Genomic DNA, 23,015 nt, shown 5'->3' with positions numbered 1-23,015 from the left:
CATAGTATTAATATCTAACCCATAATATAAATATCAAAGTACCATATCAACCTATCTTTAAAGTTTGGTAGATTTCATACATACACATACACAAACTGACTTCAGTTTCTGAACTGATGGACTCAGACTAATTCCTAATGTGATGTGGCCTTACACAAGTTTTTCATATGTTAGATGATTCATAGATTCATGAACTCTATGAAAGAAGGATCAAATGTTAGTGCCTTTATCCATTAAAATGTGGATTATGTAGCAGTTGAACTTACTTGAAGCTCTGGTAACATTCAGTAGCGAAAATGGAAAGGGCAACAGTTGGATGGGTACCTGGATAATGAAGATCTTGTTTGGTAACTCACACTTTCATCACTTTGCAAGTGCATCCCTTGAAGGCTGCGGTACATACAAAATGCTCAGTTACTAGGGGCCTGTCTGTGTGTGCGTGTGCCACTGCCCAAAGTACACTACTTGTGTTTTGAATCTGTGGCAGAGTGTGATGCCCTTATTGAGACAGAGAGCGTATCTGTTAGGCAATTTCTGAATTTCTGCTATATGAGGAGGAGGAACAGGAGGAGGAAGAGGAGGAAGCAGCCACTAAGTTTTCTCCATAGCTGTTTTTATATATTTTTACCATGGATAGTTTACATGTTTGATACATTGTGGATGCTTTATTATTGATTGCCATTGTAAACCACCATGACCCTATATCCATTGATACCTATGTTAAATTTCTTTACATTTTTCATAGTCCTCAAGATGTCCCTAGTCTTGGGGACATCAAGTAAACTGATTATTCAGGAAAACAGAAAGTTGAAGAAAAGAAAAAAGATTGAAAGTTGAGTTTTAAAACATCAGTGGATGAATAACCTGAAAGTACATGATCATTAGTCCTTCACAATTATGTCATTCTGGATTGTTTTTTTCTGAATGGTTCACCTTTTCTTCTTAAGTAAAATTTTAAACTTGATTACTGTATTCCTTGATGGTTTCAGCTGCTGATGCATGGTCAGAATGAGTGGATTAGGAGAGAACATCTTGGACAGTATGAACAGTGATTCAAGAAAACGCAAACCATGTGATATTGCAGGACCAGGGTAAAGTATTTCCAAGTTTTTAAAATAGTGTTACTATAGAACATTTACAAATAATGTATGGTAATTTCAGAATTTAAAATTGAGTTAATATTTAGATTAAAGTTCAATTGATAGCATACTTAAAATGTTGAAATGAGGTAAACTCATACTATTGCAAGAAAAAAAAATTAGGAGGAGGAAGAGATTATTAAGTATATATATAAATCAGGTAAATGTTTAATTCAATAGAGTAGGACCAGGCAGTCATTTTTCTATCAAGGACTTGATTCTTCAAGGATAATCTGTTGGGATTATATACTAGAGAGTTGAAGCAAACTGAGAGTTGAAAAAAAACCAATAATCCACCTGACCTCTCCTCCGCTCCCCGTCCCCTCTCCTCCTCCCTTCATTTGCATTCTTGTAATGTTTTTTTTTATTCAACTTTGAAAAACATTGTTGTAAATTCCTACTCAGAAATAAATTTTCCTCAAAAACAGTGTAACATTCAGCCTTTTGACATCCAGTTGGGAAATATCAGTGTGGCTATGGGTGAGGGTGGTAGTCATTTCCAAAGGGTTAAATATGACTTACTGAGGTGAAGTTATTTAATACATTTATACTTTGGGTATACTTTGGCTAGGGTAATAAAATCAGAACCACTTTTAATTTAGCAGTTCGATTAATACATTTTATAAAAGGAAATCATATGACCAGAAGCCTTAACCTGATAAAACCTCTGTATTTTTTCTCTCTTTAAGACTTGTATGCAGTGGAGAGAAGCGGAGACGTGAGCAGGAAAGTAAATATATTGAAGAATTGGCTGAGCTGATATCTGCTAATTTGAGCGATATTGATCATTTCAATGTCAAACCAGATAAATGTGCAATTTTAAAGGAAACAGTTCGACAGATACGTCAAATAAAGGAACAAGGCAAGACTGATTCTTAATCTGTATAAAAATTTCTTTTTATCTAAAAATCATGTTCTAGTAGACACGAGTCTGATTTTAGCTTTTAAAACAAGAAATACATTTTGTTTTCTGTAAAATAAAATGCTTAGGCTAATATTAACAACATGGATACCACAAATAAAATAACTGAAGGATTGACTAATATTTTACTAAAAGAATCATAAATTTACATTTATTATATTGTGTTAGAGTCAATAAAATAACAGATTGGTTAGATCCAAGTCATTTTATTTACTTGCTTAGCATATGGCATATCATACATGGACTAGCATGTGATAGAAGAGCAAAGTCATACTGCCATAGAATCAAAGGCTTGGAGGAACCATTTAAATAATTTCCACAATCATTGTTATGAAGGGAAAAAGTAAAGAACATGAAATAGGTCATGGAAGAAATATGTATATGGCTCTCTCCTCAAGCTATCATAACATGGACTTATTTTACAGACCCCTCACATCCTGGAGATAAACTGTTTCAACTCCTACCCTCAAAACAATGCTATAGAGCACTGCACACCAGAACAACTAGACAGACACAAGGACAGTTTTTCCCTGAATGCCATCATTCTGCTAAACAAATAATTTCATCAGCACTGTCCAACTATTTACAAAGTTTGCACTACTATTACTATTAATCTTCTCATCACTCCTTATCACCCCCTCCCACTTGTGACAGTATGACTGTAACTTTGTTGCTTGTATCCTTACGATTTATATTGACTGTTTCCTAGTATGATTTGATTGTTTATTGTACCCTATAACTATTATTAAGTGTGGTACCTGATGATTCTTGTCTCTTGACGAATGTATCTTTTCTTTTATGTACACTGAGCCAAAGACAAATTCCTTGTGTGTCCAATCACACTTGGCCAATAAAGAATTCTATTCTATTCTATTACCAATGGTTAACTAACAGAAACAGAGGTTAGAAACTTAAATGTTTAAGAGAATGATTAACTATACAATGAAGGTTTACTAGTAAGGATAAGCTAATATTACCATTACTATGTAATAATTATATATATATGTATATATATATGTATATATATATATGGCCTTCAGCTTTGTTCGGGTATTTTCCCATGTCATAGTAGTGGTGCTTTTAAAGTTGTAGCAACGTTTCAGCAGAATCTCATGTGCCATCATCAGGCTTACCAAGTTACCAACATCCTATGCACAAGCAAACCACCCAAAAGCAACTTGCAGCAAAATGAAATTAAAGCGCTACAAACCCTGAAAAGAGACAGCAGCATAATCATCCTCCCAGCAGATAAAGGGAATGCCACTGTAGTAATGGACAGAAAAGACTATGAAACAAAATTAACAGACCTACTCCAAGACTCCACATACAAACCCATAAACACAGACCCAACCACATATCTGGAAAAATTAACCAAGAAGAAAATTATAACCAGCCACATAAGCAAAGAGATCCAACACACGATCATACCCAGAGAGAAATCTTCCAGATGCCCCAAACTATACGGCCTCCCAAAAATACACAAAGAAGGCATACCTCTCAGACCCATAGTCAGCTCCAGAGGAGCACCACTACAAAACCTAGCTAAACACCTAGCAAAAGAGCTACAGCCCCATGCTGAAACAGCAGCTTCTCATGTAAAAAACTCATACCGCTTCTTGGAAATGATCAAAGATCTACACGTGGAGCAAGAAGATCTGCTTGTAAGTTTTGATGTGGTTTCACTATTCACTCAAGTCCCGATAAAAGAGACCCTTGAAATCATCAAAAATAAATACCAACCAGCTAAACACCTCATGGAACTAACAGAACACTGCTTAACCAACACATATTTCATATACAAAGATACAAACAAATAGAAGGAGCTCCCATGGGATCACCACTGTCACCTGTCATTGCAAACCTGTTCATGGAAGAATTCGAATCCAGAGCCCTGGCCAATGCCATCCTCAAACCCAAACTATGGTTAAGATACATCGATGACACATTCGTGATTTGGCCCATGGACAAGAAAACCTAAACAATTTCCTAACACACCTAAACAGCGCACACCCCAAAATCAAGTTCACCATGGAAACAGAAACAAACAAACAACTACCATTCCTAGATGTACTAATCTACAAAAAAACAGATGGCACACTAGGACACACCATATACCAGAAGAAAACACACACCAACCGCTACCTCAACGCCCAATCCCACCACCACCCAGCACAGATAAACTCCGTGGCTAAAACTCTAATTACTAGAACCAAACGCCTGGCAGACAAGACACACATTAAGACTGAATTATGCACCCTGACTAAAATATTGACAGCCAACGGCTTCCACAAAAGCAAAATCGCCAACTTGATCCACAAAAACACACTGAGACATAATAGAGACCCAGAAGATGAACAGACCCATGGAACAGCTGTCCTGCCCTACATAAGAGGCACTACAGACAAAATTAGTAAGATACTATATAGACACCACATCAAGACTGCCTTCAAAACAGACAGAAAAATAGCAGCCATCCTCAGAAACCCCAAAGACAAAATTGACCTGGAAAACCAAGGCATATACGAAGTCCCCTGTGCATCATGCCCAGCCACATACATTGGACAGACCAATAGAAGAATAAGCACCCGCCTGGATGAACACAAAAATGCAGTCAAAAAGCTGGAACACACTTCCTCACTAGTCCAACACATGGAAGCCACAGGTCATAGCATCAACTTCAATGGCACCAAAACCCTAGCCACTATAGAAAACCCTAGCCACAGAATCATCAGAGAAGCCATAGAGATTGAAAAAAGACCAGAAAGCATGAATAGAAGAGATGATTCCACCAGGCTGTCAATCATTTGGAAGCCTGCACTCACAAACAAAAAAATCTCCACACCACAAGCAAGGCAAACACCTGCGCACAAACAGATCCCCCCTGATACCTCCAGCTCAAACACATCCCAACCAGGCACCCAGATGAAACCCAGCTTCCTAACTAATGATAGCCGTCCATTTACCCGAAGCCAAGCTGCACTAAAGGCCTCCAATAAAGTAACACAATGCTGCCAGCCAATCAAGATACAAAAAGAGCCAAAAAACAGACAGAAGATATTAGAGACACCAATCAAGCAGAACACAGCAAACTCCGAGACCAATAAACACAGACCAAGACTCCCAACCAATCAGGATGAAGAAAAAACCATTCTGGCACAGCAATAGGCTGCCCCAAATTTAAATCTGAAACCACTGTAAAAGTCTGATTCACAGACGGACACAATACAGAAGCCTGATGATGGCAGATGAGATTCTGCTGAAACGTTGCTACAACTTTAAAAGCACCACTGCTATGACGTGGGAAAATACCCGAACAAAGCTGAAGGCCATACATGTAAGTACCCGCGAAAACTTAAGAAAACAAATATCAAACCTCTACGGGGAGGGATTAAATAGCCAGATCAAAACCTACGAGAAACTGGAAATTAAAAGAGCAGGAATACTATGTGACCTCCAATTCCTACGCAGCTGCAGAGACAACAATACTACACCAACCTGCTTCAAATTAACATTTCATCAAAGCACAGCAGCCACTAAACGTATCCTGAAAAGAACTGAAATGGCTCTACTAAGGAACGAGCTCCACAGTAAGAGATTCCAATTAGATCAGTTAAACAAAGATTTGCTAGCACTACACCTGGAATTGAGCAGCAAAATCCACCCTCTACTTTGGGACAAGATAAAACAACTCACAACTTGGAGATCTGAATCTGCAAGCACTTACAAACAGGAAAAGCTCTTGAAAAAATTAAAGAAATTAGAACATGACAAGAAAACCCCCAACAACTCACAACAACACCTGAAACAATTAGTGTACAATGTTTCCAACAGGGAACTCACCAAAACAGAAACAGAAGTCCTAACCAAAGGATTCAACTATGCTATAGCACCCCAAAAAATCCCCACAGAATCCATCATATGTGCAGTAGAATCCAGCCTAACTAAATTAAATACAGATGAAGCTGATAAAATAAGACACCAAGTTACCAACATCCTATGCACAAGCAAACCACCCAAAAGTAACTTGTAGCAAAATGAAATTAAAGCGCTACAAACCCTGAAAAGAGACAGCAGCATAATCATCCTCCCAGCAGATAAAGGGAATGCCACTGTAGTAATGGACAGAAAAGACTATGAAACAAAATTGACAGACCTACTCCAAGACTCCACATACAAACCCATAAACACAGACCCAACCACATATCTGGAAAAATTAACCAAGAAGAAAATTATAACCAGCCACATAAGCAAAGAGATCCAACACACGATCATACCCAGAGAGAAATCTTCCAGATGCCCCAAACTATACGGCCTCCCAAAAATACACAAAGAAGGCATACCTCTCAGACCCATAGTCAGCTCCAGAGGAGCACCACTACAAAACCTAGCTAAACACCTAGCAAAAGAGCTACAGCCCCATGCTGAAACAGCAGCTTCTCATGTAAAAAACTCATACCACTTCTTGGAAATGATCAAAGATCTACACGTGGAGCAAGAAGATCTGCTTGTAAGTTTTGACGTGGTTTCACTATTCACTCAAGTCCCGATAAAAGAGACCCTTGAAATCATCAAAAATAAATACCAACCAGCTAAACACCTCATGGAACTAACAGAACACTGCTTAACCAACACATATTTCATATACAAAGGACAAAGATACAAACAAATAGAAGGAGCTCCCATGGGATCACCACTGTCACCTGTCATTGCAAACCTGTTCATGGAAGAATTCGAATCCAGAGTCCTGGCCAATGCCATCCTCAAACCCAAACTATGGTTAAGATACATCGATGACACATTCGTGATTTGGCCCCATGGACAAGAAAACCTAAACAATTTCCTAACACACCTAAACAGCGCACACCCCAAAATCAAGTTCACCATGGAAACAGAAACAAACAAACAACTACCATTCCTAGATGTACTAATCTACAAAAAAACAGATGGCACACTAGGACACACCATATACCAGAAGAAAACACACACCGTCCTTCCGGTTTGCTAGCTTTCGGCGGCGGCAGGGATTTGCCACTGTGCGATCCCTGCTGCGTTCACTGCCAAGGTTCCCCCGATCCATTTGGATCTGGGGGATACAGCTGCGCTGTAGAGGCAGCGGAAGATAGGGGGATCCGGCAAGGGGTTTGGGGTACCGCAAACCCCTCCCCAGCCGGCTAAACTCCCTTTTCCGAGGCGGAGGAACGGCGGTCAGCAATGGCCGCCACGAAGAAAGCTGCAGCCGGGTAAGCAAGAGCAGGAGGGAGAGAGCTGAAAGAGAAGTGAAAGTTGCTTCTGGCTGGGACAAGACCTGAGAAAGTTATTTGGAACCTTGAAAGCTGTTAAGTATCTATTGTTCCTTGCGAGAGTTACAAGCTGCGAATACCCTAAAGGGAAAAGTTTTTTTTTCTTTGTTCGACTCTCCTTCCTAAAGTGACACCGGGAAAAAAAATCTTTTTGGCTGTGAGTGGGAAGGGAGAGTGAAAAAAATCTGAGCAAAATTTGAAAATAAGGAGAAGATTGCCTAGAATTGCAAAGAGTTTAAAAACTTCCAAAAAATATATTTGAAAAGGATTTGTGATTACTTTAACCCCAGAAAGAGAAAGTCAAGAAGAAGAAGGTATCTAAAAGAAACAGTCTGTTTGGATTGTTTGGTGATTTTGGAACCTTTGGAAATTATTTCTGATTAAATCATCTGGGTGGTTGTTTGGAAAAACTTTTTCTCTACACAATGGCATCATCTATGGATGAATTGGAACTTATATATCAAAAATTTGAAAGAGAAAAACAAGGAGGTGAAGATGGACTTGGCACTATTTTCCAATACTTAGAAATGGCGATTTATATTTATGTGAAGCAGAATGAGGATGATGGGGATAAAGAAGAAGGAGAAGCCATCTTTGATGAGAAAAGGACTTTGATTGGAGAAGGGAAAAAGCGGAGGTCTTTAAGATCTGGAAAACAGCCCAAAAAGAGAAGAATAAGGTGGAAAAGGGACATTATGTTAAGAAACAACAGAAAGGGGGAAAGCAGAATAAAAGGGAGGTGGGGAGACAAGGGGTTAAAGAGGACTAGGAGAAGAAGAAGCAAGGGAGAAAGGATGGTGGGGAGCAAGATATTAAGAAGCAAAAGTTTTTCAGAGATAATGGATAAGTCTTATTGTTAATGGGATTCTAGAAGGTACATAAGATTGCATTTTTATATCTGTATTTAGAAGTAATTATAGAAAATTAGAAATAATATGTAGTTTAAAAGGTGATAAAATGTTTAACATAAACAAGTGAAATTTTTGTTAAGAAAAAGGGAGTATTGTAATGAAATATGATCCAAGATTATGATGTGGGGGGGGGGGGGTAATAATCGTGGAAAGCATAAGTGTTCCCACAAAGGCATGACATTCAATTGAAATGGATAAAATGTTTAAGATATAAATGATTGTTAATATTAATAATTAGAAGATGGTATATTAGCAAACCTTTTGTGAAATGAGATTTGAAGTAGAAGAAGGAGGAACATTTCAATGAAATATTGAGCTATAATATGTGATGGGGGGAGAATAATTTTGAAAAATAGGGCTCTCATAAAAGCATGTGATTTAATTGAAAAGTAATGAGTTAAATATCTAAGATATGAATGAATATCAATATTAATGAATAGATTTGTATTATTTTTGATAATATAGTATAATTTTAGAATGTACCAGACAGAATACCAATGTAGGTTATGTATTTTATATTAAGTACTATAAATATAGAGGAAAAAGACAAAGGCATCATACTCCATATAGTGTATAGGAGAAGTACTTCTTCTTTTTTTTAAAAGAAGAAAAATAAATGATTGGCTGGAATAGAACAGACAAAGAATAATAAATATTACGATATGAATTGAGAGGAGATAAAAAAATAAAAATGAAATAAAATTGAGAAAATTTAAAGGAGAGGAGAAGTTATATAGAAAATTGAAAATGTTAAGAAGATATGAAATGGTATGTAAAATGAATATGAAATTGAACTTGTGTCTGTACCAAGAGTTTTAACCCGGGACTAAGCAACTTTCAGAAAAGAGATTTTTTATACTTTTATGTTTTGTGTTTATGTGTATTTATGTATTGTTTGTCTTGAAAAATAAAACTTGTTTAAAAAAAAGAAAAAAAAGAAAACACACACCAACCGCTACCTCAACGCCCAATCCCACCACCACCCAGCACAGATAAACTCCGTGGCTAAAACACTAATTACTAGAACCAAACGCCTGGCAGACAAGACACACATTAAGACTGAACTATGCACCCTGACTAAAATATTGACAGCCAACGGCTTCCACAAAAGCAAAATCGCCAACTTGATCCACAAAAACACACTGAGACATAATAGAGACCCAGAAGATGAACAGACCCATGGAACAGCTGTCCTGCCCTACATAAGAGGCACTAAAGACAAAATTAGTAAGATACTATATAGACACCACATCAAGACTGCCTTCAAAACAGACAGAAAAATAGCAGCCATCCTCAGAAACCCCAAAGACAAAATTGACCTGGAAAACCAAGGCATATATGAAGTCCCCTGTGCATCATGCCCGGCCACATACATTGGACAGACCAATAGAAGAATAAGCACCCGCCTGGATGAACACAAAAATGCAGTCAAAAAGCTGGAACACACTTCCTCACTAGTCCAACACATGGAAGCCACAGGTCATAGCATCAACTTCAATGGCACCAAAACCCTAGCCACTATAGAAAACCCTAGCCACAGAATCATCAGAGAAGCCATAGAGATTGAAAAAAGACCAGAAAGCATGAATAGAAGAGATGATTCCACCAGGCTGTCAATCATTTGGAAGCCTGCACTCACAAACAAAAAAATCTCCACACCACAAGCCAGGCAAACACCTGGGCACAAACAGATCCCCCCTGATACCTCCAGCTCAAACACATCCCAACCAGGAACCCAGATGAAACCCAGCTTCCTAACTAATGATAGCCGTCCATTTACCCGAAGCCAAGCTTTACTAAAGGCCTCCAATAAAGTAACACAATGCTGCCAGCCAATCAAGATACAAAAAGAGCCAAAAAACAGACAGAAGATATTAGAGACACCAATCAAGCAGAACACAGCAAACTCCGAGACCAATAAACACAGACCAAGACTCCCAACCAATCAGGATGAAGAAAAAACCATTCTGGCACAGCAATAGGCTGCCCCAAATTTAAATCTGAAACCACTGTAAAAGTCTGACTCACAGACGGACACAATACAGAAGCCTGATGATGGCAGATGAGATTCTGCTGAAACGTTCAGCTTTGTTCGGGTATTTTCCCACGTCATTATAGTTGTGCTTTTAAAGTTGTAGCAACGTTTTGGCAGAATCTCATCTGCCATCATCAGGCTTCTGTATTGTGTTCGTCTGTGAGTCAGACTTTTACAGTTGTTTCAGTTTTAAATTTGGGGCTAGCCTACTGCTATGCCAGAATGGTTTTTTCTTCATCCTGATTGGTTGGGAGTCTTGGTCTGTGTTTATTGGTCTTGGAGTTTGCTGTGTCCTGCTTGATTGGTGTTTCTAATATCCATCAAATTGATAGGTATCACTTTGATGGGAAGATAACAGTCCATGACATCATGCTGGCCACATGACCATAGAAATGTCTTCAGACAGCACTGGCCTTGAAATGGAGATGAGTACCGTTCATTATAGTTGACAACAACTAGCAGAATAAAATCCACAGGGAGTCCTTTCTCTTTTACTTGATTATCAAAAAATGTCATGGTTAAGCTGCGTTTATATTTTCTGTGTCACTGAGGAAGCTTTCCTTCTTTAGTATGGAATAAAGATGTATGTTTCAGTACTGTTTTTTTCAGCTGTTAAAATTCTCATTAAACATTTTAAAGAATTTTAATAATAAACAGTAACTATTAAATCTGTATGTATCCAGTGACTTGCTTACATATATAGTATTACTGTTTTCAAGGCTTGCTTTTCAATTTCAGGAAAAACAGCATCTACTGATGATGATGTTCAGAAGGCAGATGTATCTTCAACTGGACAGGGTGTTATTGATAAGGATTCACTGGGACCACTCCTCTTACAGGCAAGTATATAGGTTAATTAGTGTTAATACTGTTAGGATATGTCTATGGAGATTCTCAGTCATCCAGGTCATGGTTGTCTCAAAGGTGCTTTTTCAAGAGGAAACTCCACCATCCAGTCAGAGCTGAAGAAGCTTGTTGGGTGAGAAGTGAAATGTCTTCAAAGAAAAAACAGAAAGTCCAATTGCCTCTTGAAAAAGCACCTTTGGGGCATACTTTTTGTATAGCTTAATTATGTGGAATCATTAGCACAGCAGAAATCTCTATATTTGTTACTATGTTTGTAGTTGAAAAATAGCCATGTTCAGAAGATTATTTCAACTCTCAATATTTTTACAGTTCAAAAACTGTAAAAATTGAGATTCCTTCTCCATTCTTACTGTAGAAAATGAAAATGTGCCCTTTTCCTAGTGAGATGTCTACATGATATGTTGGACTGTAATACATGTAATTCTGAGTTAGGATGACATTTGGTCCTCCTTTTTGGAATGTATTGGAGGACATCAGGTTTGGAAATGAGAGATTGAATTGGGCATTGCTTTTAATAATAATTTTTCAAGAGCAAAATCAATACTATACTGTTCCCACTTAGATTTTAATTCTTAGTACCCCTATTTGGAAATAATTCAATTGATTTTAGTGGAGTGCTTCTAAATAAATAAGTATAGGATTATTTACATGTATATATGCATACATATCCATCATGTTATTCCTGTTCAGAGTGAGCATTGTTCCAAAGAACCCAGGAAAAAGGTAGGAAATAGTAATGACAATGAACATAGATTCAATTTAGCAGCTACTACAATTGTTGGCTGAGCAGGTAAAAAATAGCCAGGGAAATGGGCCCCTTGTCAGTCGGCATGAGTTATCACCAGCTTATCAGGTACTTAGGATTCGAGGACTTGGCAGCACAAGGAAACAACAGCTAGCCAATGACTTAAAAACTGGCCACCAACAATCAACAACCAAAAAGCCACACACAACCAGGCACCACATAAAAACTATGCGTAATATAGTCCAAAGCACATACTCTGGTGGGAGAGAAGTTCCTGAGGATGACTGACCCAGGTTGGATCCTGTAAGACATATTAAGCCAAAGAAATATTTTATTTTTTATTTATTTAGTTTTGCATTTTGAGCTACCCACCTCTCTTTATTTCATCTAAATGAAAAGATAGGTTCAGGAAAAGAATAGAAACAATATATCACAAAACAATTTATTGTATAAGATGGTTCTGAACTTAACAAATGGTCACTTAATAACTTCAAATTACAACAGACCTCCCCAAAGCTACTTATGATCTGGATTCAAAATTCTGACAGCCCCTGTGGTTTCACATGACCACATGACTTTGGTTTTTTTTGCTGAAAACCGGTGTTTACTTCAGTTTCTGGCAAAAAAAGCCCACCCGTAGCAGACAATGGATTTGTTTAATGACCAACACATTCACTTAATTGCAGTGATTCACTGTGCAAAAAAGGTCATAAAATCAGGTAACAACAGCACAATTTAGGGCCACAATTCTGGGCTCAATTACATCAGTAAGTTGCGGACTACCTGTACATCTTCATTCCTTTTTTGTTTTTATAGATATTGTTCCTGTCATCACATCCACATACTGCTTTGTATATTGCTCTTTGTTCATTAAACTTTTCATCTTCCTCTTTATGAAGACCTCATCAATTCCATCTGTCCATTACTTTCTACATCATCCCATACCTCTCAAAGCCTTTATGTATATTTTACAATTTGATCCTTATTCATTCTCTATGTATGACCCAATCTCCTGTATCACATTCATTCAGAATGCTACACAATTTTTCCTCCAATCTCCAGTTTTCCATTGTCACCATTTACTGGAGTGTCTTTATCATCTGTGGATTCTGGCTTTCATATGCATCCATGATAAGTTACTGATATTTCATAACATATCTTTTCATTCTTTCATTCATAATTAAATCTACATATTCACTTCCCTACAGATATTCTCACACAAGATCAAGCCATTCAACTCAGTTGCATTCTTTCCTCTTTTTCTTCATTTCACAGATATAAAACATTTTTTCTTTAATGTATTAATTCCTTGCCCTTTTAGGCTTATTTCTTTTACATTGCATAATACAGCCTTTTGTATGGCATGGATGTCACCAGATTGGCCCAGAGATACTGACCTCTGCTGCCTATTATCCCTTTGATTAATCAAGGCTTTCGTGTAATTTTTCAAATAAGAGAAAGACAGTATAGACTAGATTTTCAGATGTAATCATTTTCATGCCAGAGTGCAGCATTCCTGATAAAAATAAGGACAATACTGGTACTATTTTGGCACATTTTGGTCGGCATCGTACAAGGATAATGAAAGTCCAGTTTTACTCCAAGGATGCTTCTTCTAATCTATCCAAGTTAGTATCAAGAGACTATGTTGTAACTTAGCCAATATAATTTTGCTCACATCCTGTTAACTAGATGGCATATGCTGTGTATAGACACAATGCAGGTTTAAGATTATAAGTGATTACTATAGACGTTGTGTTGCTAAGTATAGGATTATAAAATACTGATAGCAATATTTGTAGTTGAACTTGGTTGAACTGTGGGTTTCTTTGTACTCTCTGAGCTTGGTTGTTTTCTTGCAGATGTTTCATTACCAAATTAGGTAACATCATCAACAACATATTGATGTTTATTTCAGTACATAATAACTGTTAATATATATGTGTGTTTAAATGCTTCAATACTACCTTTACATAACTTTATTTCTAGGCATTAGATGGCTTCTTATTTGTAGTAAATAGGGATGGAAACATTGTATTTGTATCTGAAAATGTTACTCAGTATTTGCAATATAAGCAAGAGGACCTGGTTAATACAAGTGTTTACAGTATCTTACATGAAGAAGATCGGAAAGATTTTCTTAAAAATTTACCCAAATCTGCAGGTAAGGAAGATTTTCATAATCACTTGGTATGTCAAATGTGACTTTTTCTAAAAAACAAACAAACAAACTTTTATGTTTAACTTTAAACTACAATATTAACTTTAAAGTATTTCTTTAAATTTTCATTCACATTGTACCTTAATATGAACTTTTTTCAACAAAATTCAGTATTTAGCCAAATTATTCTTGAGTCTTTGTAACTTCTTGAAAAAGATGGTTTATGTAATTTAAATTATTATCCCATATATACACATTTTCTCAGCCCACCTCACAGGATTGTTGTGAGATTAAAATTAGTGGATTCCTTCATGTAAAATGCCTTGAGCTGTTATAGAAAAAACAAAGTATATATGCAGTAAGTAAACAAACTCTATTCTCTGTTAATGGAATTTGAAGTATTACCGTTCATTTTAAAAAAAACATACTATTGTATGTATTCTGTTAAAATATCGACTTTCATTTTTACCAAATTTTGCTGAGCAGAATATCAATCAAAAAAATTTTCATAATAGAAGTCTGTTATAGAAGTCCATCTTAATGTTTTAAGTAAATTTTGTTAAATCTCAATGTTAATCATAATAAAATATTAAGTATGAAAAGAAGCAAAATCAGTTGTGGCTAATATTATTAGTTCTATTAGAGTTAAGTTTTCATACAGTATATTACTCTAATTCCCAGACATGATTCACTTGATGGCAAAGACACCTTGACTTAAATCTCCTGCACCATAATGATCCCAGCAAAATAGTGGCAGTGCATATCTTAATATGCTTGCAAATTAGCATTGTTGTGTATGATTGACAGTACTGATAACATTTAGGCAATCCAGAATAGAAATGGGAATAGTTGGACTGAGACTACTGCTCAATTGTTTTTCCAGCTTTCACTGTTCAAGTGCAAGAAAACTAGTTTGGTCTAGTGCAGGGGTGTCAAACTAGCATTGTCACATGACATATTGTGACTTTCTCCCTTCACTAAAATGGTGGGCCAATGTGTGACGCATCTGGCCCGTGAGCCATGAGTTTGATACCCCTGGTCTAATAGTTAAGGCATCAGGCTAGAAAGTAGGAGAGTGTGAGTTCTAGTTCCACCTTCGCCATGAAAGCCAGCTGGATGACCTTGGACTAGTCATTTTGGTTTTTGCCTGCCTGATACATGATATCCCATGCATTAAATTAATTTTTTTTCTTTTGTGGATAATTATTAGCAATATATAAATGTTACATACAATAGCATGCCCTAACCCTAACCCTCCTCAGTTCTAAATAGCCAGTGTAGCTGGATAAATATAGAATTAAGGTCATCATTCTTTTTCTAACAACTTAATGAGAAGTTCTATTACTTTTTTTTTAGTGAATGGAGTTTCTTGGACCAATGAAGCACCGAGACAGAAAAGTCACACATTTAATTGTCGCATGATGGTAAAACCATTAAATGAACTTCTAGAAGATATAGGAAACAGCCAAGAATTGCATCAAAGATTTGAAACCATGCAGTGTTTTGCTTTATCACAACCAAGAGCTATGCTAGAAGAAGGAGAAGGTAATGGCAAATCATCCACTTATTTAAATGTATTCCATTCATTTAAACTGCAGCATATCTCACGTATTGAATAACTAGAATTTTACATCATTTTAAATATGTCATAAAATATTTTGTATTGCAGATTTGCAGTCCTGTATGATATGTGTTGCGCGTCGTATCTCTACAGTAGAGAGGGTATTTTCCCCAAACACAGAGAGTTTTGTTACTAGGCATGATCTGTCAGGTGAGAATTCTACATGAAAAACTGATCAAATATAGTGTTTAATGCAAACTACAGGAATAACACGGTTTGTGTTACTAATTGCTCTCAAGCGTATTATTTATTTATGAATTCATTCAATTTATATAGCTGCCCATCTGACATACATGAGTCTGGGTGGCACACAACTTTAAAATAAATAAAAAGTGCAATTGTTAAACTAAACTAAAATAAAATAAAAATAAAATGAGAGCTACTTTGGTGTAGTAGTTGAGCCATCAGGTTAGAAAATAGGAGAGTCTGCATTTTATTCCTGTCTTAGGCACAAAGCTAATTGGGTGGCATTGGACCAGTCACTGTTCCTTAAGCCTAGGAAAGAGGCAATGGGAAACCACCTCTGAAATCTTGCCAAAAAATATAAAGCAACAGTGATGGTGGGGGCCAACCTAATCTTACAAAAGATGATGTTTCAGAGGGCAGGTGCAATGGCAGAAAAGGCACTTTTTCACGCCCTGCTAAGCACCCACCTCTCAGCCAACAATACTCAGCGTGTGCCTCCTGGTGGATTAGATTGAGACAACCATGATGAGATTGTCATATAAGTAACCTGGCCCAAGTCATATATAAGGCTATAAAAGTGGCTAACCAGCGTCTTGAATTGTGCCCAGAAACAAACTGGTAACCAATGCACATCACAGAGCAATTATGTCATATGTGCCAACTAATTGGCACCATTAATTGCCCTCACTGCTGCATTCTGCACAAGGCTGGAGCTTACAAGGAAATTATTATTTCAGAATATTTTTCTTGTGCTTCCGGCTTGCAGTATTTGCCAGTTGCTTTCTGGTTGAACTGAAATTGTTTCAAATCTTAAATGATTTAGGACTCATTGAAGGAACTATGGAACTGTCTGTCTGGTTATATGAACTAGTTCACCTTAAGCCCACAGGGAGATGACTTTGTTCTATATTAGAATATATATATTCTAAATTATGAAATATATTTTCTCCAGAACTGCAACTGGCCTCCATTCTTTTAGATTAATAAAAAGTATGAATAATTTTTATTTGGTATATATTCTCTACTTATTTCCAGTATTTTATTCTATTAAGATTCTATGCTTTTGTTTTTTTAATAACAACATAATGTTTCTATAAATTCTATATTTCTATAGATTCTACTAACACAGCATTCAGTTAATTAAGTATAAATATATCAAGGTAATTCCCAATAGTTTCTTTTTCTATTTGGCAGGTAAACTTGTTAACATAGATACAAATTCTTTAAGGTCTATGAAACCTGGATTTGAAGATACAATCCGCCGTTGCATTCAGAGATTTTTATGCCAAAATGAAGGCCAGCCCTGGTCAAACAAGCGTCACTATCAGGAAGGTAAAACCTGGAATTTGAAAGCCATTGAGGACTTAATTTTAAAAATGAAGGGGGGATATTTATTTTTACGGCTGATTTGAAACACATACAGTGAATCATTTTCTTGGAAGTTCTAATTGGGGTATGTATTTTCATATAAAAATAAGGTATTAACTGATGTCCAATTATGTCAGGTTTAATAAAATCATGACTCCTCCAATTCAGAGTCTCTATTTCTGCAGTTAATGATTAATGAAACCTGGGAAAAATAGGATTAGCTCCAGGGGTGGGATTCAAATTTTTTAACAACCAGTTCTGTGGCCTTGGCTTAGTTGGTGGGCGTGGCTTGGTCATGGCTTGGTGGTCATGTGACTGGGTGGGCATGGCTTGGTGGTCATGTTACTGGCTGGGCGTGGCCAACTCAACATCACTCACATCGAGGCATGTATCTCCTCGCCTGGCCTCGTGACTGGGGATGCTGCAACAGTCATAAGTGCGAAAAATGGTCATAAGTCACTTTTTTCAGTGCCATTGTAACTTTGAATGGTCACTCCACACAAGCAAAGTACCAGCAAAGGAGGAGAAAAAAATTCCAGAGAAGTTCCAGAGACAGGAAGTCTAGTCCTGCCAAGATTGTAATAAGGATTAATGGAGAGGCAGTTTCTGTAAGCAACAGCAGAATGTTTCCTTCCTGCTTTCCTTACAGGATTAGGCCAGTGATTTCTCCTAACAACTGGTTCTCCAAACTTCTTAGAATGTTAACAACCGGTTCTACTGAATAGATGCAAACTGGTAGAATCCTACCCCTGATTAGCTCTGTTACCTTTTGACTTTATATGTTGCCATTTTCCCCCCTCCAGTGTACAGATTCATACACAGTAGCTATATAGATTTGTTGTTGTTGTCTTTCATGTGTATGTATTTTAGACAAAAGTTAGTAGATACCAAAGTTGATCTTTTAAAATGTCTATCTTCCTTTGCAAGCCACTATTTGTGTAACATGGAATATGAACAGGAAGGTGCTCTTCTAATAAAAATCTGTTTTTCCTAAATAGCTTATATGCAAGGCATTGCTGAAACTCCACTCTACCGGTTCTCTTTAGCTGATGGAACAATAGTGACAGCACAAACAAAAAGTAAATTATTCCGAAATCCAGTTACCAATGACCGTCATGGGTTTATCTCTACCCACTTTCTTCAAAGGTAAAATTGCAATTATATTTTAGGATTTCCAAAATGTACGCTTTTATTAAATGCTTATTTGAGCAAAATTTGAGATATTAACATTGATATGTGACATGTTTATATAGCCTGGTGACTATTTCAGATTTAGATAATGGTTTTCATGGAGTAAGACTGGTTTTCTCTTTTGTAAGCCAGGACAGAAAACAACATAACTAAATAAATTGTGCTAGAGAATTCACTATTTCTTTTTAACATATTGCCTGAATGGCAAAAAATGAGATGGTATCTTATTTCAGAGTACAGCTCATGATTACTCTTATGCAGGTGTTTTTTATTGAAAATGTCTACCCTTGAGTTATATATTTGGCTGTAACCTAGTTGTTAGTTCAGCAATATGGATAGGTAACCAACTGAGTTTGTTCATACCTTATGATTTTAAAAATTAGCAGTTGAATTTATGGGAAATAGTTTCGCTTCATGGCAAAATAAGTAATGCTACTTATTACCTTCCAAACGAATTATTTTTTTGTTAAGTTTTGCTTAAAGATAATAAAATGGTAATCCTATATATTATTTAAATGAGAATAAATGTTGGGGCTTCTGCAGTATCTGAGGCTCAGATGAGCTAATCTCAAGAGGATAGGAATGAAGAAGAAAATATGTTTACTTTTCTTCCTTAACCATTTTTTGGAAACAACTCCCTGAAATTACTGGCTTAGATAATTTGTCATTTGTGGCATAGAGTATAATCAGAGTTTGGTTTTAGAGGAAGTAATTGAAGTGACACAGCGTAGTTTAGGATTTGTGTGGGGAAAAAAGGGTGACGGAGACTCTTCCTTAATAATTCCCAGAGTTTATGTTTTATGATGCAAGTAGTTGCTTTGGTTTGGCAATATTTCTCTATAGGTGAGGAACAATAGGAGGAAACTGCTTAGAAGACTGTCTAATCATGTCTTTCTTAGTTTTTGAAGCCTGGCATATACCACCAAAGCAATTAAATAAGTTACAGGTAGTTCTTGTGTAACATTGGCAGTTGGGACTGGAATTTCCATCATTAAGTGATGCAGTCATACAGCATCATGAGATCATATGGCCACATTGCTTAGTCCTGGCTGCTGTTGTAATCTGTGGACTACATGGCTCATCAGGGGAAATGTGACATGGCTATGACCTGGGAAGAGGTGGGAACCCAGGCAAGCAGAGTGGAAAGTAGGACTAACAGGAGGGCACAGCACAGACAGTGAAAGCCAGAGAGGCAGGCTGGTGCTAGAGAAAATGGGCAATAGATCTTTTTCCATTTTAAAAAATTAATCACATTAATGATTTCTTAGTTGTAATTAGTTTTTTACTGAATTAATACCAGCGTGTTTGTCCTTTTCTGTTATACTGTCTTAACAATTGTTTCAATTAAACAATAAATAATGCTGAAAAACAATCTATTATCTTTTGCACCAAGTAGTAACTACTAACTTTAACAACTTTCCTCCTGCCGGCAGGATCATTCTAATCACATCAGACACCGCCCACCCTCCCAAGCAATGCAATGATTATCAACATTTAATCAAATTTCAGTTTTAAAAAGGATAGGAAAGAACCTGGTCAATTTTTGGGAGTTATGCCATGATTTTTCAAACCTTTTTTCTTTTATTAATCTTGAGATTTTGATTTATATTGTTTGTAGGTGTATTTTTCTTCTCTGTGTTTAATGTAACACAATTGAAAAGTGGATTTGGAGTCTGATTTTATTGTATTCCTTTGTTCAATTTTTCAGAGAACAAAATGGATATCGACCAAATCCTAATACAATGGCACAGAACATAAGAGCTTCTACAACTATGAGCACCAATTCATGCAGTGGTGTTCTGAATATGATGCCTGGGCAAAATGTACCTCTTCAAAACAGAAACTATGGCATGGGAGATCCTAACATAATGGGGCAGATGAGTGGTGCTAGGTATGGGGGTCCAGGAAATATGGGATCAATGAACTCTGGGCAAGGAATGCAGTCTTTTCCTTATCAAAATAATTATGGATTAAATATCAGTAGTCCACCACATGGCAGCCCAAACTTGAATGCCAGTCAGCCGAATATAATGATATCACCTAGGAATCGTGGGAGTCCAAAAGTGAATTCACACCACTTTTCTCCCATACCAGGTAAAGATGGTTTTCTAAGTAATATTTCATTTCAATATAAAATACCCATTTATTTACAGAAGATTCCTTTTTTATTTGTGTTTATAAAATTTCCTTTAAACATATTCCCTGTAATTAAACATAAACCTTGACTCAGTTTAGTCAAATTAATTATATCATTATTCTCCTGTGAGAAATATTGCATGGAAAATAGTTCCGCTTTGTTTTCTTTTTCCTGAGACATTTTGAATATTTATGAACTATTTTTTTTTATTCAAGTATGAACTATTTTTATAGGTGTACACTCTCCAATGGGACCGGTCAGCAATTCAAGCAGCAACAATTTTTCAAGCAGTTCGCTTAGTGCTCTTCAGGCCATTAGTGAGGGAGTTGGAACAACACTCCTATCCACCCTTTCTTCACCAGGTCCTAAACTGGACAGTTCTCCAAATATGAATGCTCCTCCACAAAGCAAAATGGGGAGCCAGGATTCAAAAAGCCCCCCTGGCATGTTTTGTGAACAGAATCAAGTGGAGAGCTCTATGTGCCAGTCAAACAGCAGGGACTCAAATAGTCATAAAGAGAGCAAAGAGGAGAGCCTTGAAGGTGCTGATCAGAGGGGACCAGCTGAAAGCAAAGGACACAAAAAACTTCTTCAATTGCTAACTTGTTCCTCAGAGGAGAGAGGACATCCAACACTTTCCAATTCACCCTTGGATTCCAGCTGCAAAGAATCTTCTAACAGTGCTACAAGTCCTTCATCTGGTGTTTCGTCTTCTACATCTGGAGGAGTTTCTTCATCAAATATGCAAGAGAAGCATAAGATTTTACATAAGTTGCTACGAAATGGTAATTCTCCAGCAGAGGTAGCAAAAATCACAGCTGAAGCGACTGGTAAAGATCCATTTCATGATTCCAACACAGTTTCCTGTGGAGAAGTAGTGAAACAGGAACAAATGAGTCCTAAAAAGAAAGAGAATCATGCCCTGCTTAGATATTTGCTTGATAAGGATGATGGAAAAGAGCCACTTTTAAAAGATGTTAAACCTAAAATTGAAACTCTGGATACCAAGATGGGACAGTGTTGTAGTTCGGCCATACCTACATCAAGTAATGAAAAGGAGATGAAAATAAAGACAGAACCCAGAGAAGAGGTAGAGTATGATTATTCAAGTGTTAAGCAGTATTTCCATTAAAAAAGCCTTTACTCTTAGTTTCATTCCACAAGCTTATTTGTTAAGCAGGGTTTTGTTAAAAATCCCAACAGTCTACGGACAAGTAAAACTCCAGAGGGAGTTGTGTTACATCAGGGTGTCAAACTCAAGGCCCGTGGGCTGGATGTGGCCTGCAATATGGTCAGATCCAGCCCTCAGGGCCATCCTGGAAAATGTAAGGTGCTGGCCTATGTCAGTTGGGCCTGGTCTACCCAATGCGAAGAGGAAACGTCTGCCCAGCATGGCTTCAGCCCAGTCTACCCAATGCAAAGAGGAAACATGCCAGCAGGTTGGAGAGTGGTGTCAAGTTGGCCATGCCCACCCAACTGGCCACGCCCACTCAGCCCCCCAAGGTCAATAACAGCCTGATGTGGCCCTCAATGAAATTGAGTTTGACATCTCTGTCTTACTTTGTTCTTAATTCAATTATATAATAGAAATTGTCTTTTAAAAAGATTTTTACAAGGCTAGTTCCAAGTGAGACTGATTCTGAAGAGGGATTCCTTTCGGTAGGAGAAAAGCTGAAATATCTCTTTTAAGTAGATTCCACCTTTAAGATTTAAAGAAGAAATAGTTAATATTTTAAAAGATTGAATATTTTAATAAATATTTTAAAATGATTCTATTAGGTTAAGTAAATGAAAGAATGAACAACTGAGCAATCACTTTCCTTTTTTCTGAGTTATCCTTTAAATGGATTGTGTGTATGTGCTTACAGAATAGTTATTTTTATTCTTCCTAGACAAAAATGTATTCTGTTTATTTTGTCTATTTGTTTTTGTTGATTTAAAAGCTAATGCTAAGTCTCAGAGGCATATGTTTTGAGTCCATATTAGCTTATGAAATCCATTCTAGAAATTTTAAAAACTAAATTCATTATTTAAAATATTTTCCAGATAAGTGGCGAGTTGGTGGATAATTTAGATGCAATTTTGGGTGATCTAAATAGTTCAGATTTTTGCCATAATCCTGTACCTACAAATGGAGTTAGTATGGGAAATAAGCTACCTCTGTGCCAAGGAAATACACCAATGGGTAAGGAATTATTTGTGCTCTGATTTTATTTCACAAAATAGTTTATATTTATAAATCAGTAAAATCAGTACAGTAGTTCATTTTTATTGTTAGGTTTTTTTCCTTTTTTGTATATTAGATTGTATTTTCTTGACCTTTATAGAATTGAACCTGTAGCTAGTTAACACAAAGTGTACAGAGAAAGAGAAATACTATATTAATTTAATTTCACATTGGAATATAAGTTTTTTTCTGGAACATTTCACTA

General features: G+C 36.7%; 1 protein-coding gene across 4 annotated transcripts in view; it reads left to right on the top strand.

The window, feature by feature from the left end:
- The window catches only part of NCOA3 (nuclear receptor coactivator 3), a 132,904-nt gene that overhangs the window by 88,801 nt on the left and 21,088 nt on the right, over positions 1-23,015 (top strand). For all 4 annotated transcript variants that reach the window (XM_087959301.1, XM_087959302.1, XM_026665005.2 and 1 more), the window contains 11 exons: positions 990-1,091; positions 1,829-2,001; positions 11,046-11,146; positions 13,909-14,083; positions 15,437-15,625; positions 15,750-15,851; positions 17,082-17,219; positions 18,254-18,401; positions 20,155-20,540; positions 20,817-21,673; positions 22,630-22,768. In XM_087959301.1, the coding sequence (XP_087815427.1) occupies positions 1,000-1,091; positions 1,829-2,001; positions 11,046-11,146; positions 13,909-14,083; positions 15,437-15,625; positions 15,750-15,851; positions 17,082-17,219; positions 18,254-18,401; positions 20,155-20,540; positions 20,817-21,673; positions 22,630-22,768 (2,500 nt within the window). In that variant the 5' untranslated portion in view covers positions 990-999. The remainder of the gene's footprint in view (positions 1-989; positions 1,092-1,828; positions 2,002-11,045; positions 11,147-13,908; positions 14,084-15,436; positions 15,626-15,749; positions 15,852-17,081; positions 17,220-18,253; positions 18,402-20,154; positions 20,541-20,816; positions 21,674-22,629; positions 22,769-23,015) is intronic.

The sequence above is a fragment of the Notechis scutatus genome, chromosome 3, assembly GCF_049901735.1.
Source record: "Notechis scutatus isolate UNSWTSFEM ecotype Mainland chromosome 3, rNotScu1.2, whole genome shotgun sequence".
NCBI classification, from domain to species: Eukaryota; Metazoa; Chordata; class Lepidosauria; order Squamata; family Elapidae; genus Notechis; species Notechis scutatus.
This window is presented reverse-complemented; position numbering and strand designations above follow the sequence as displayed.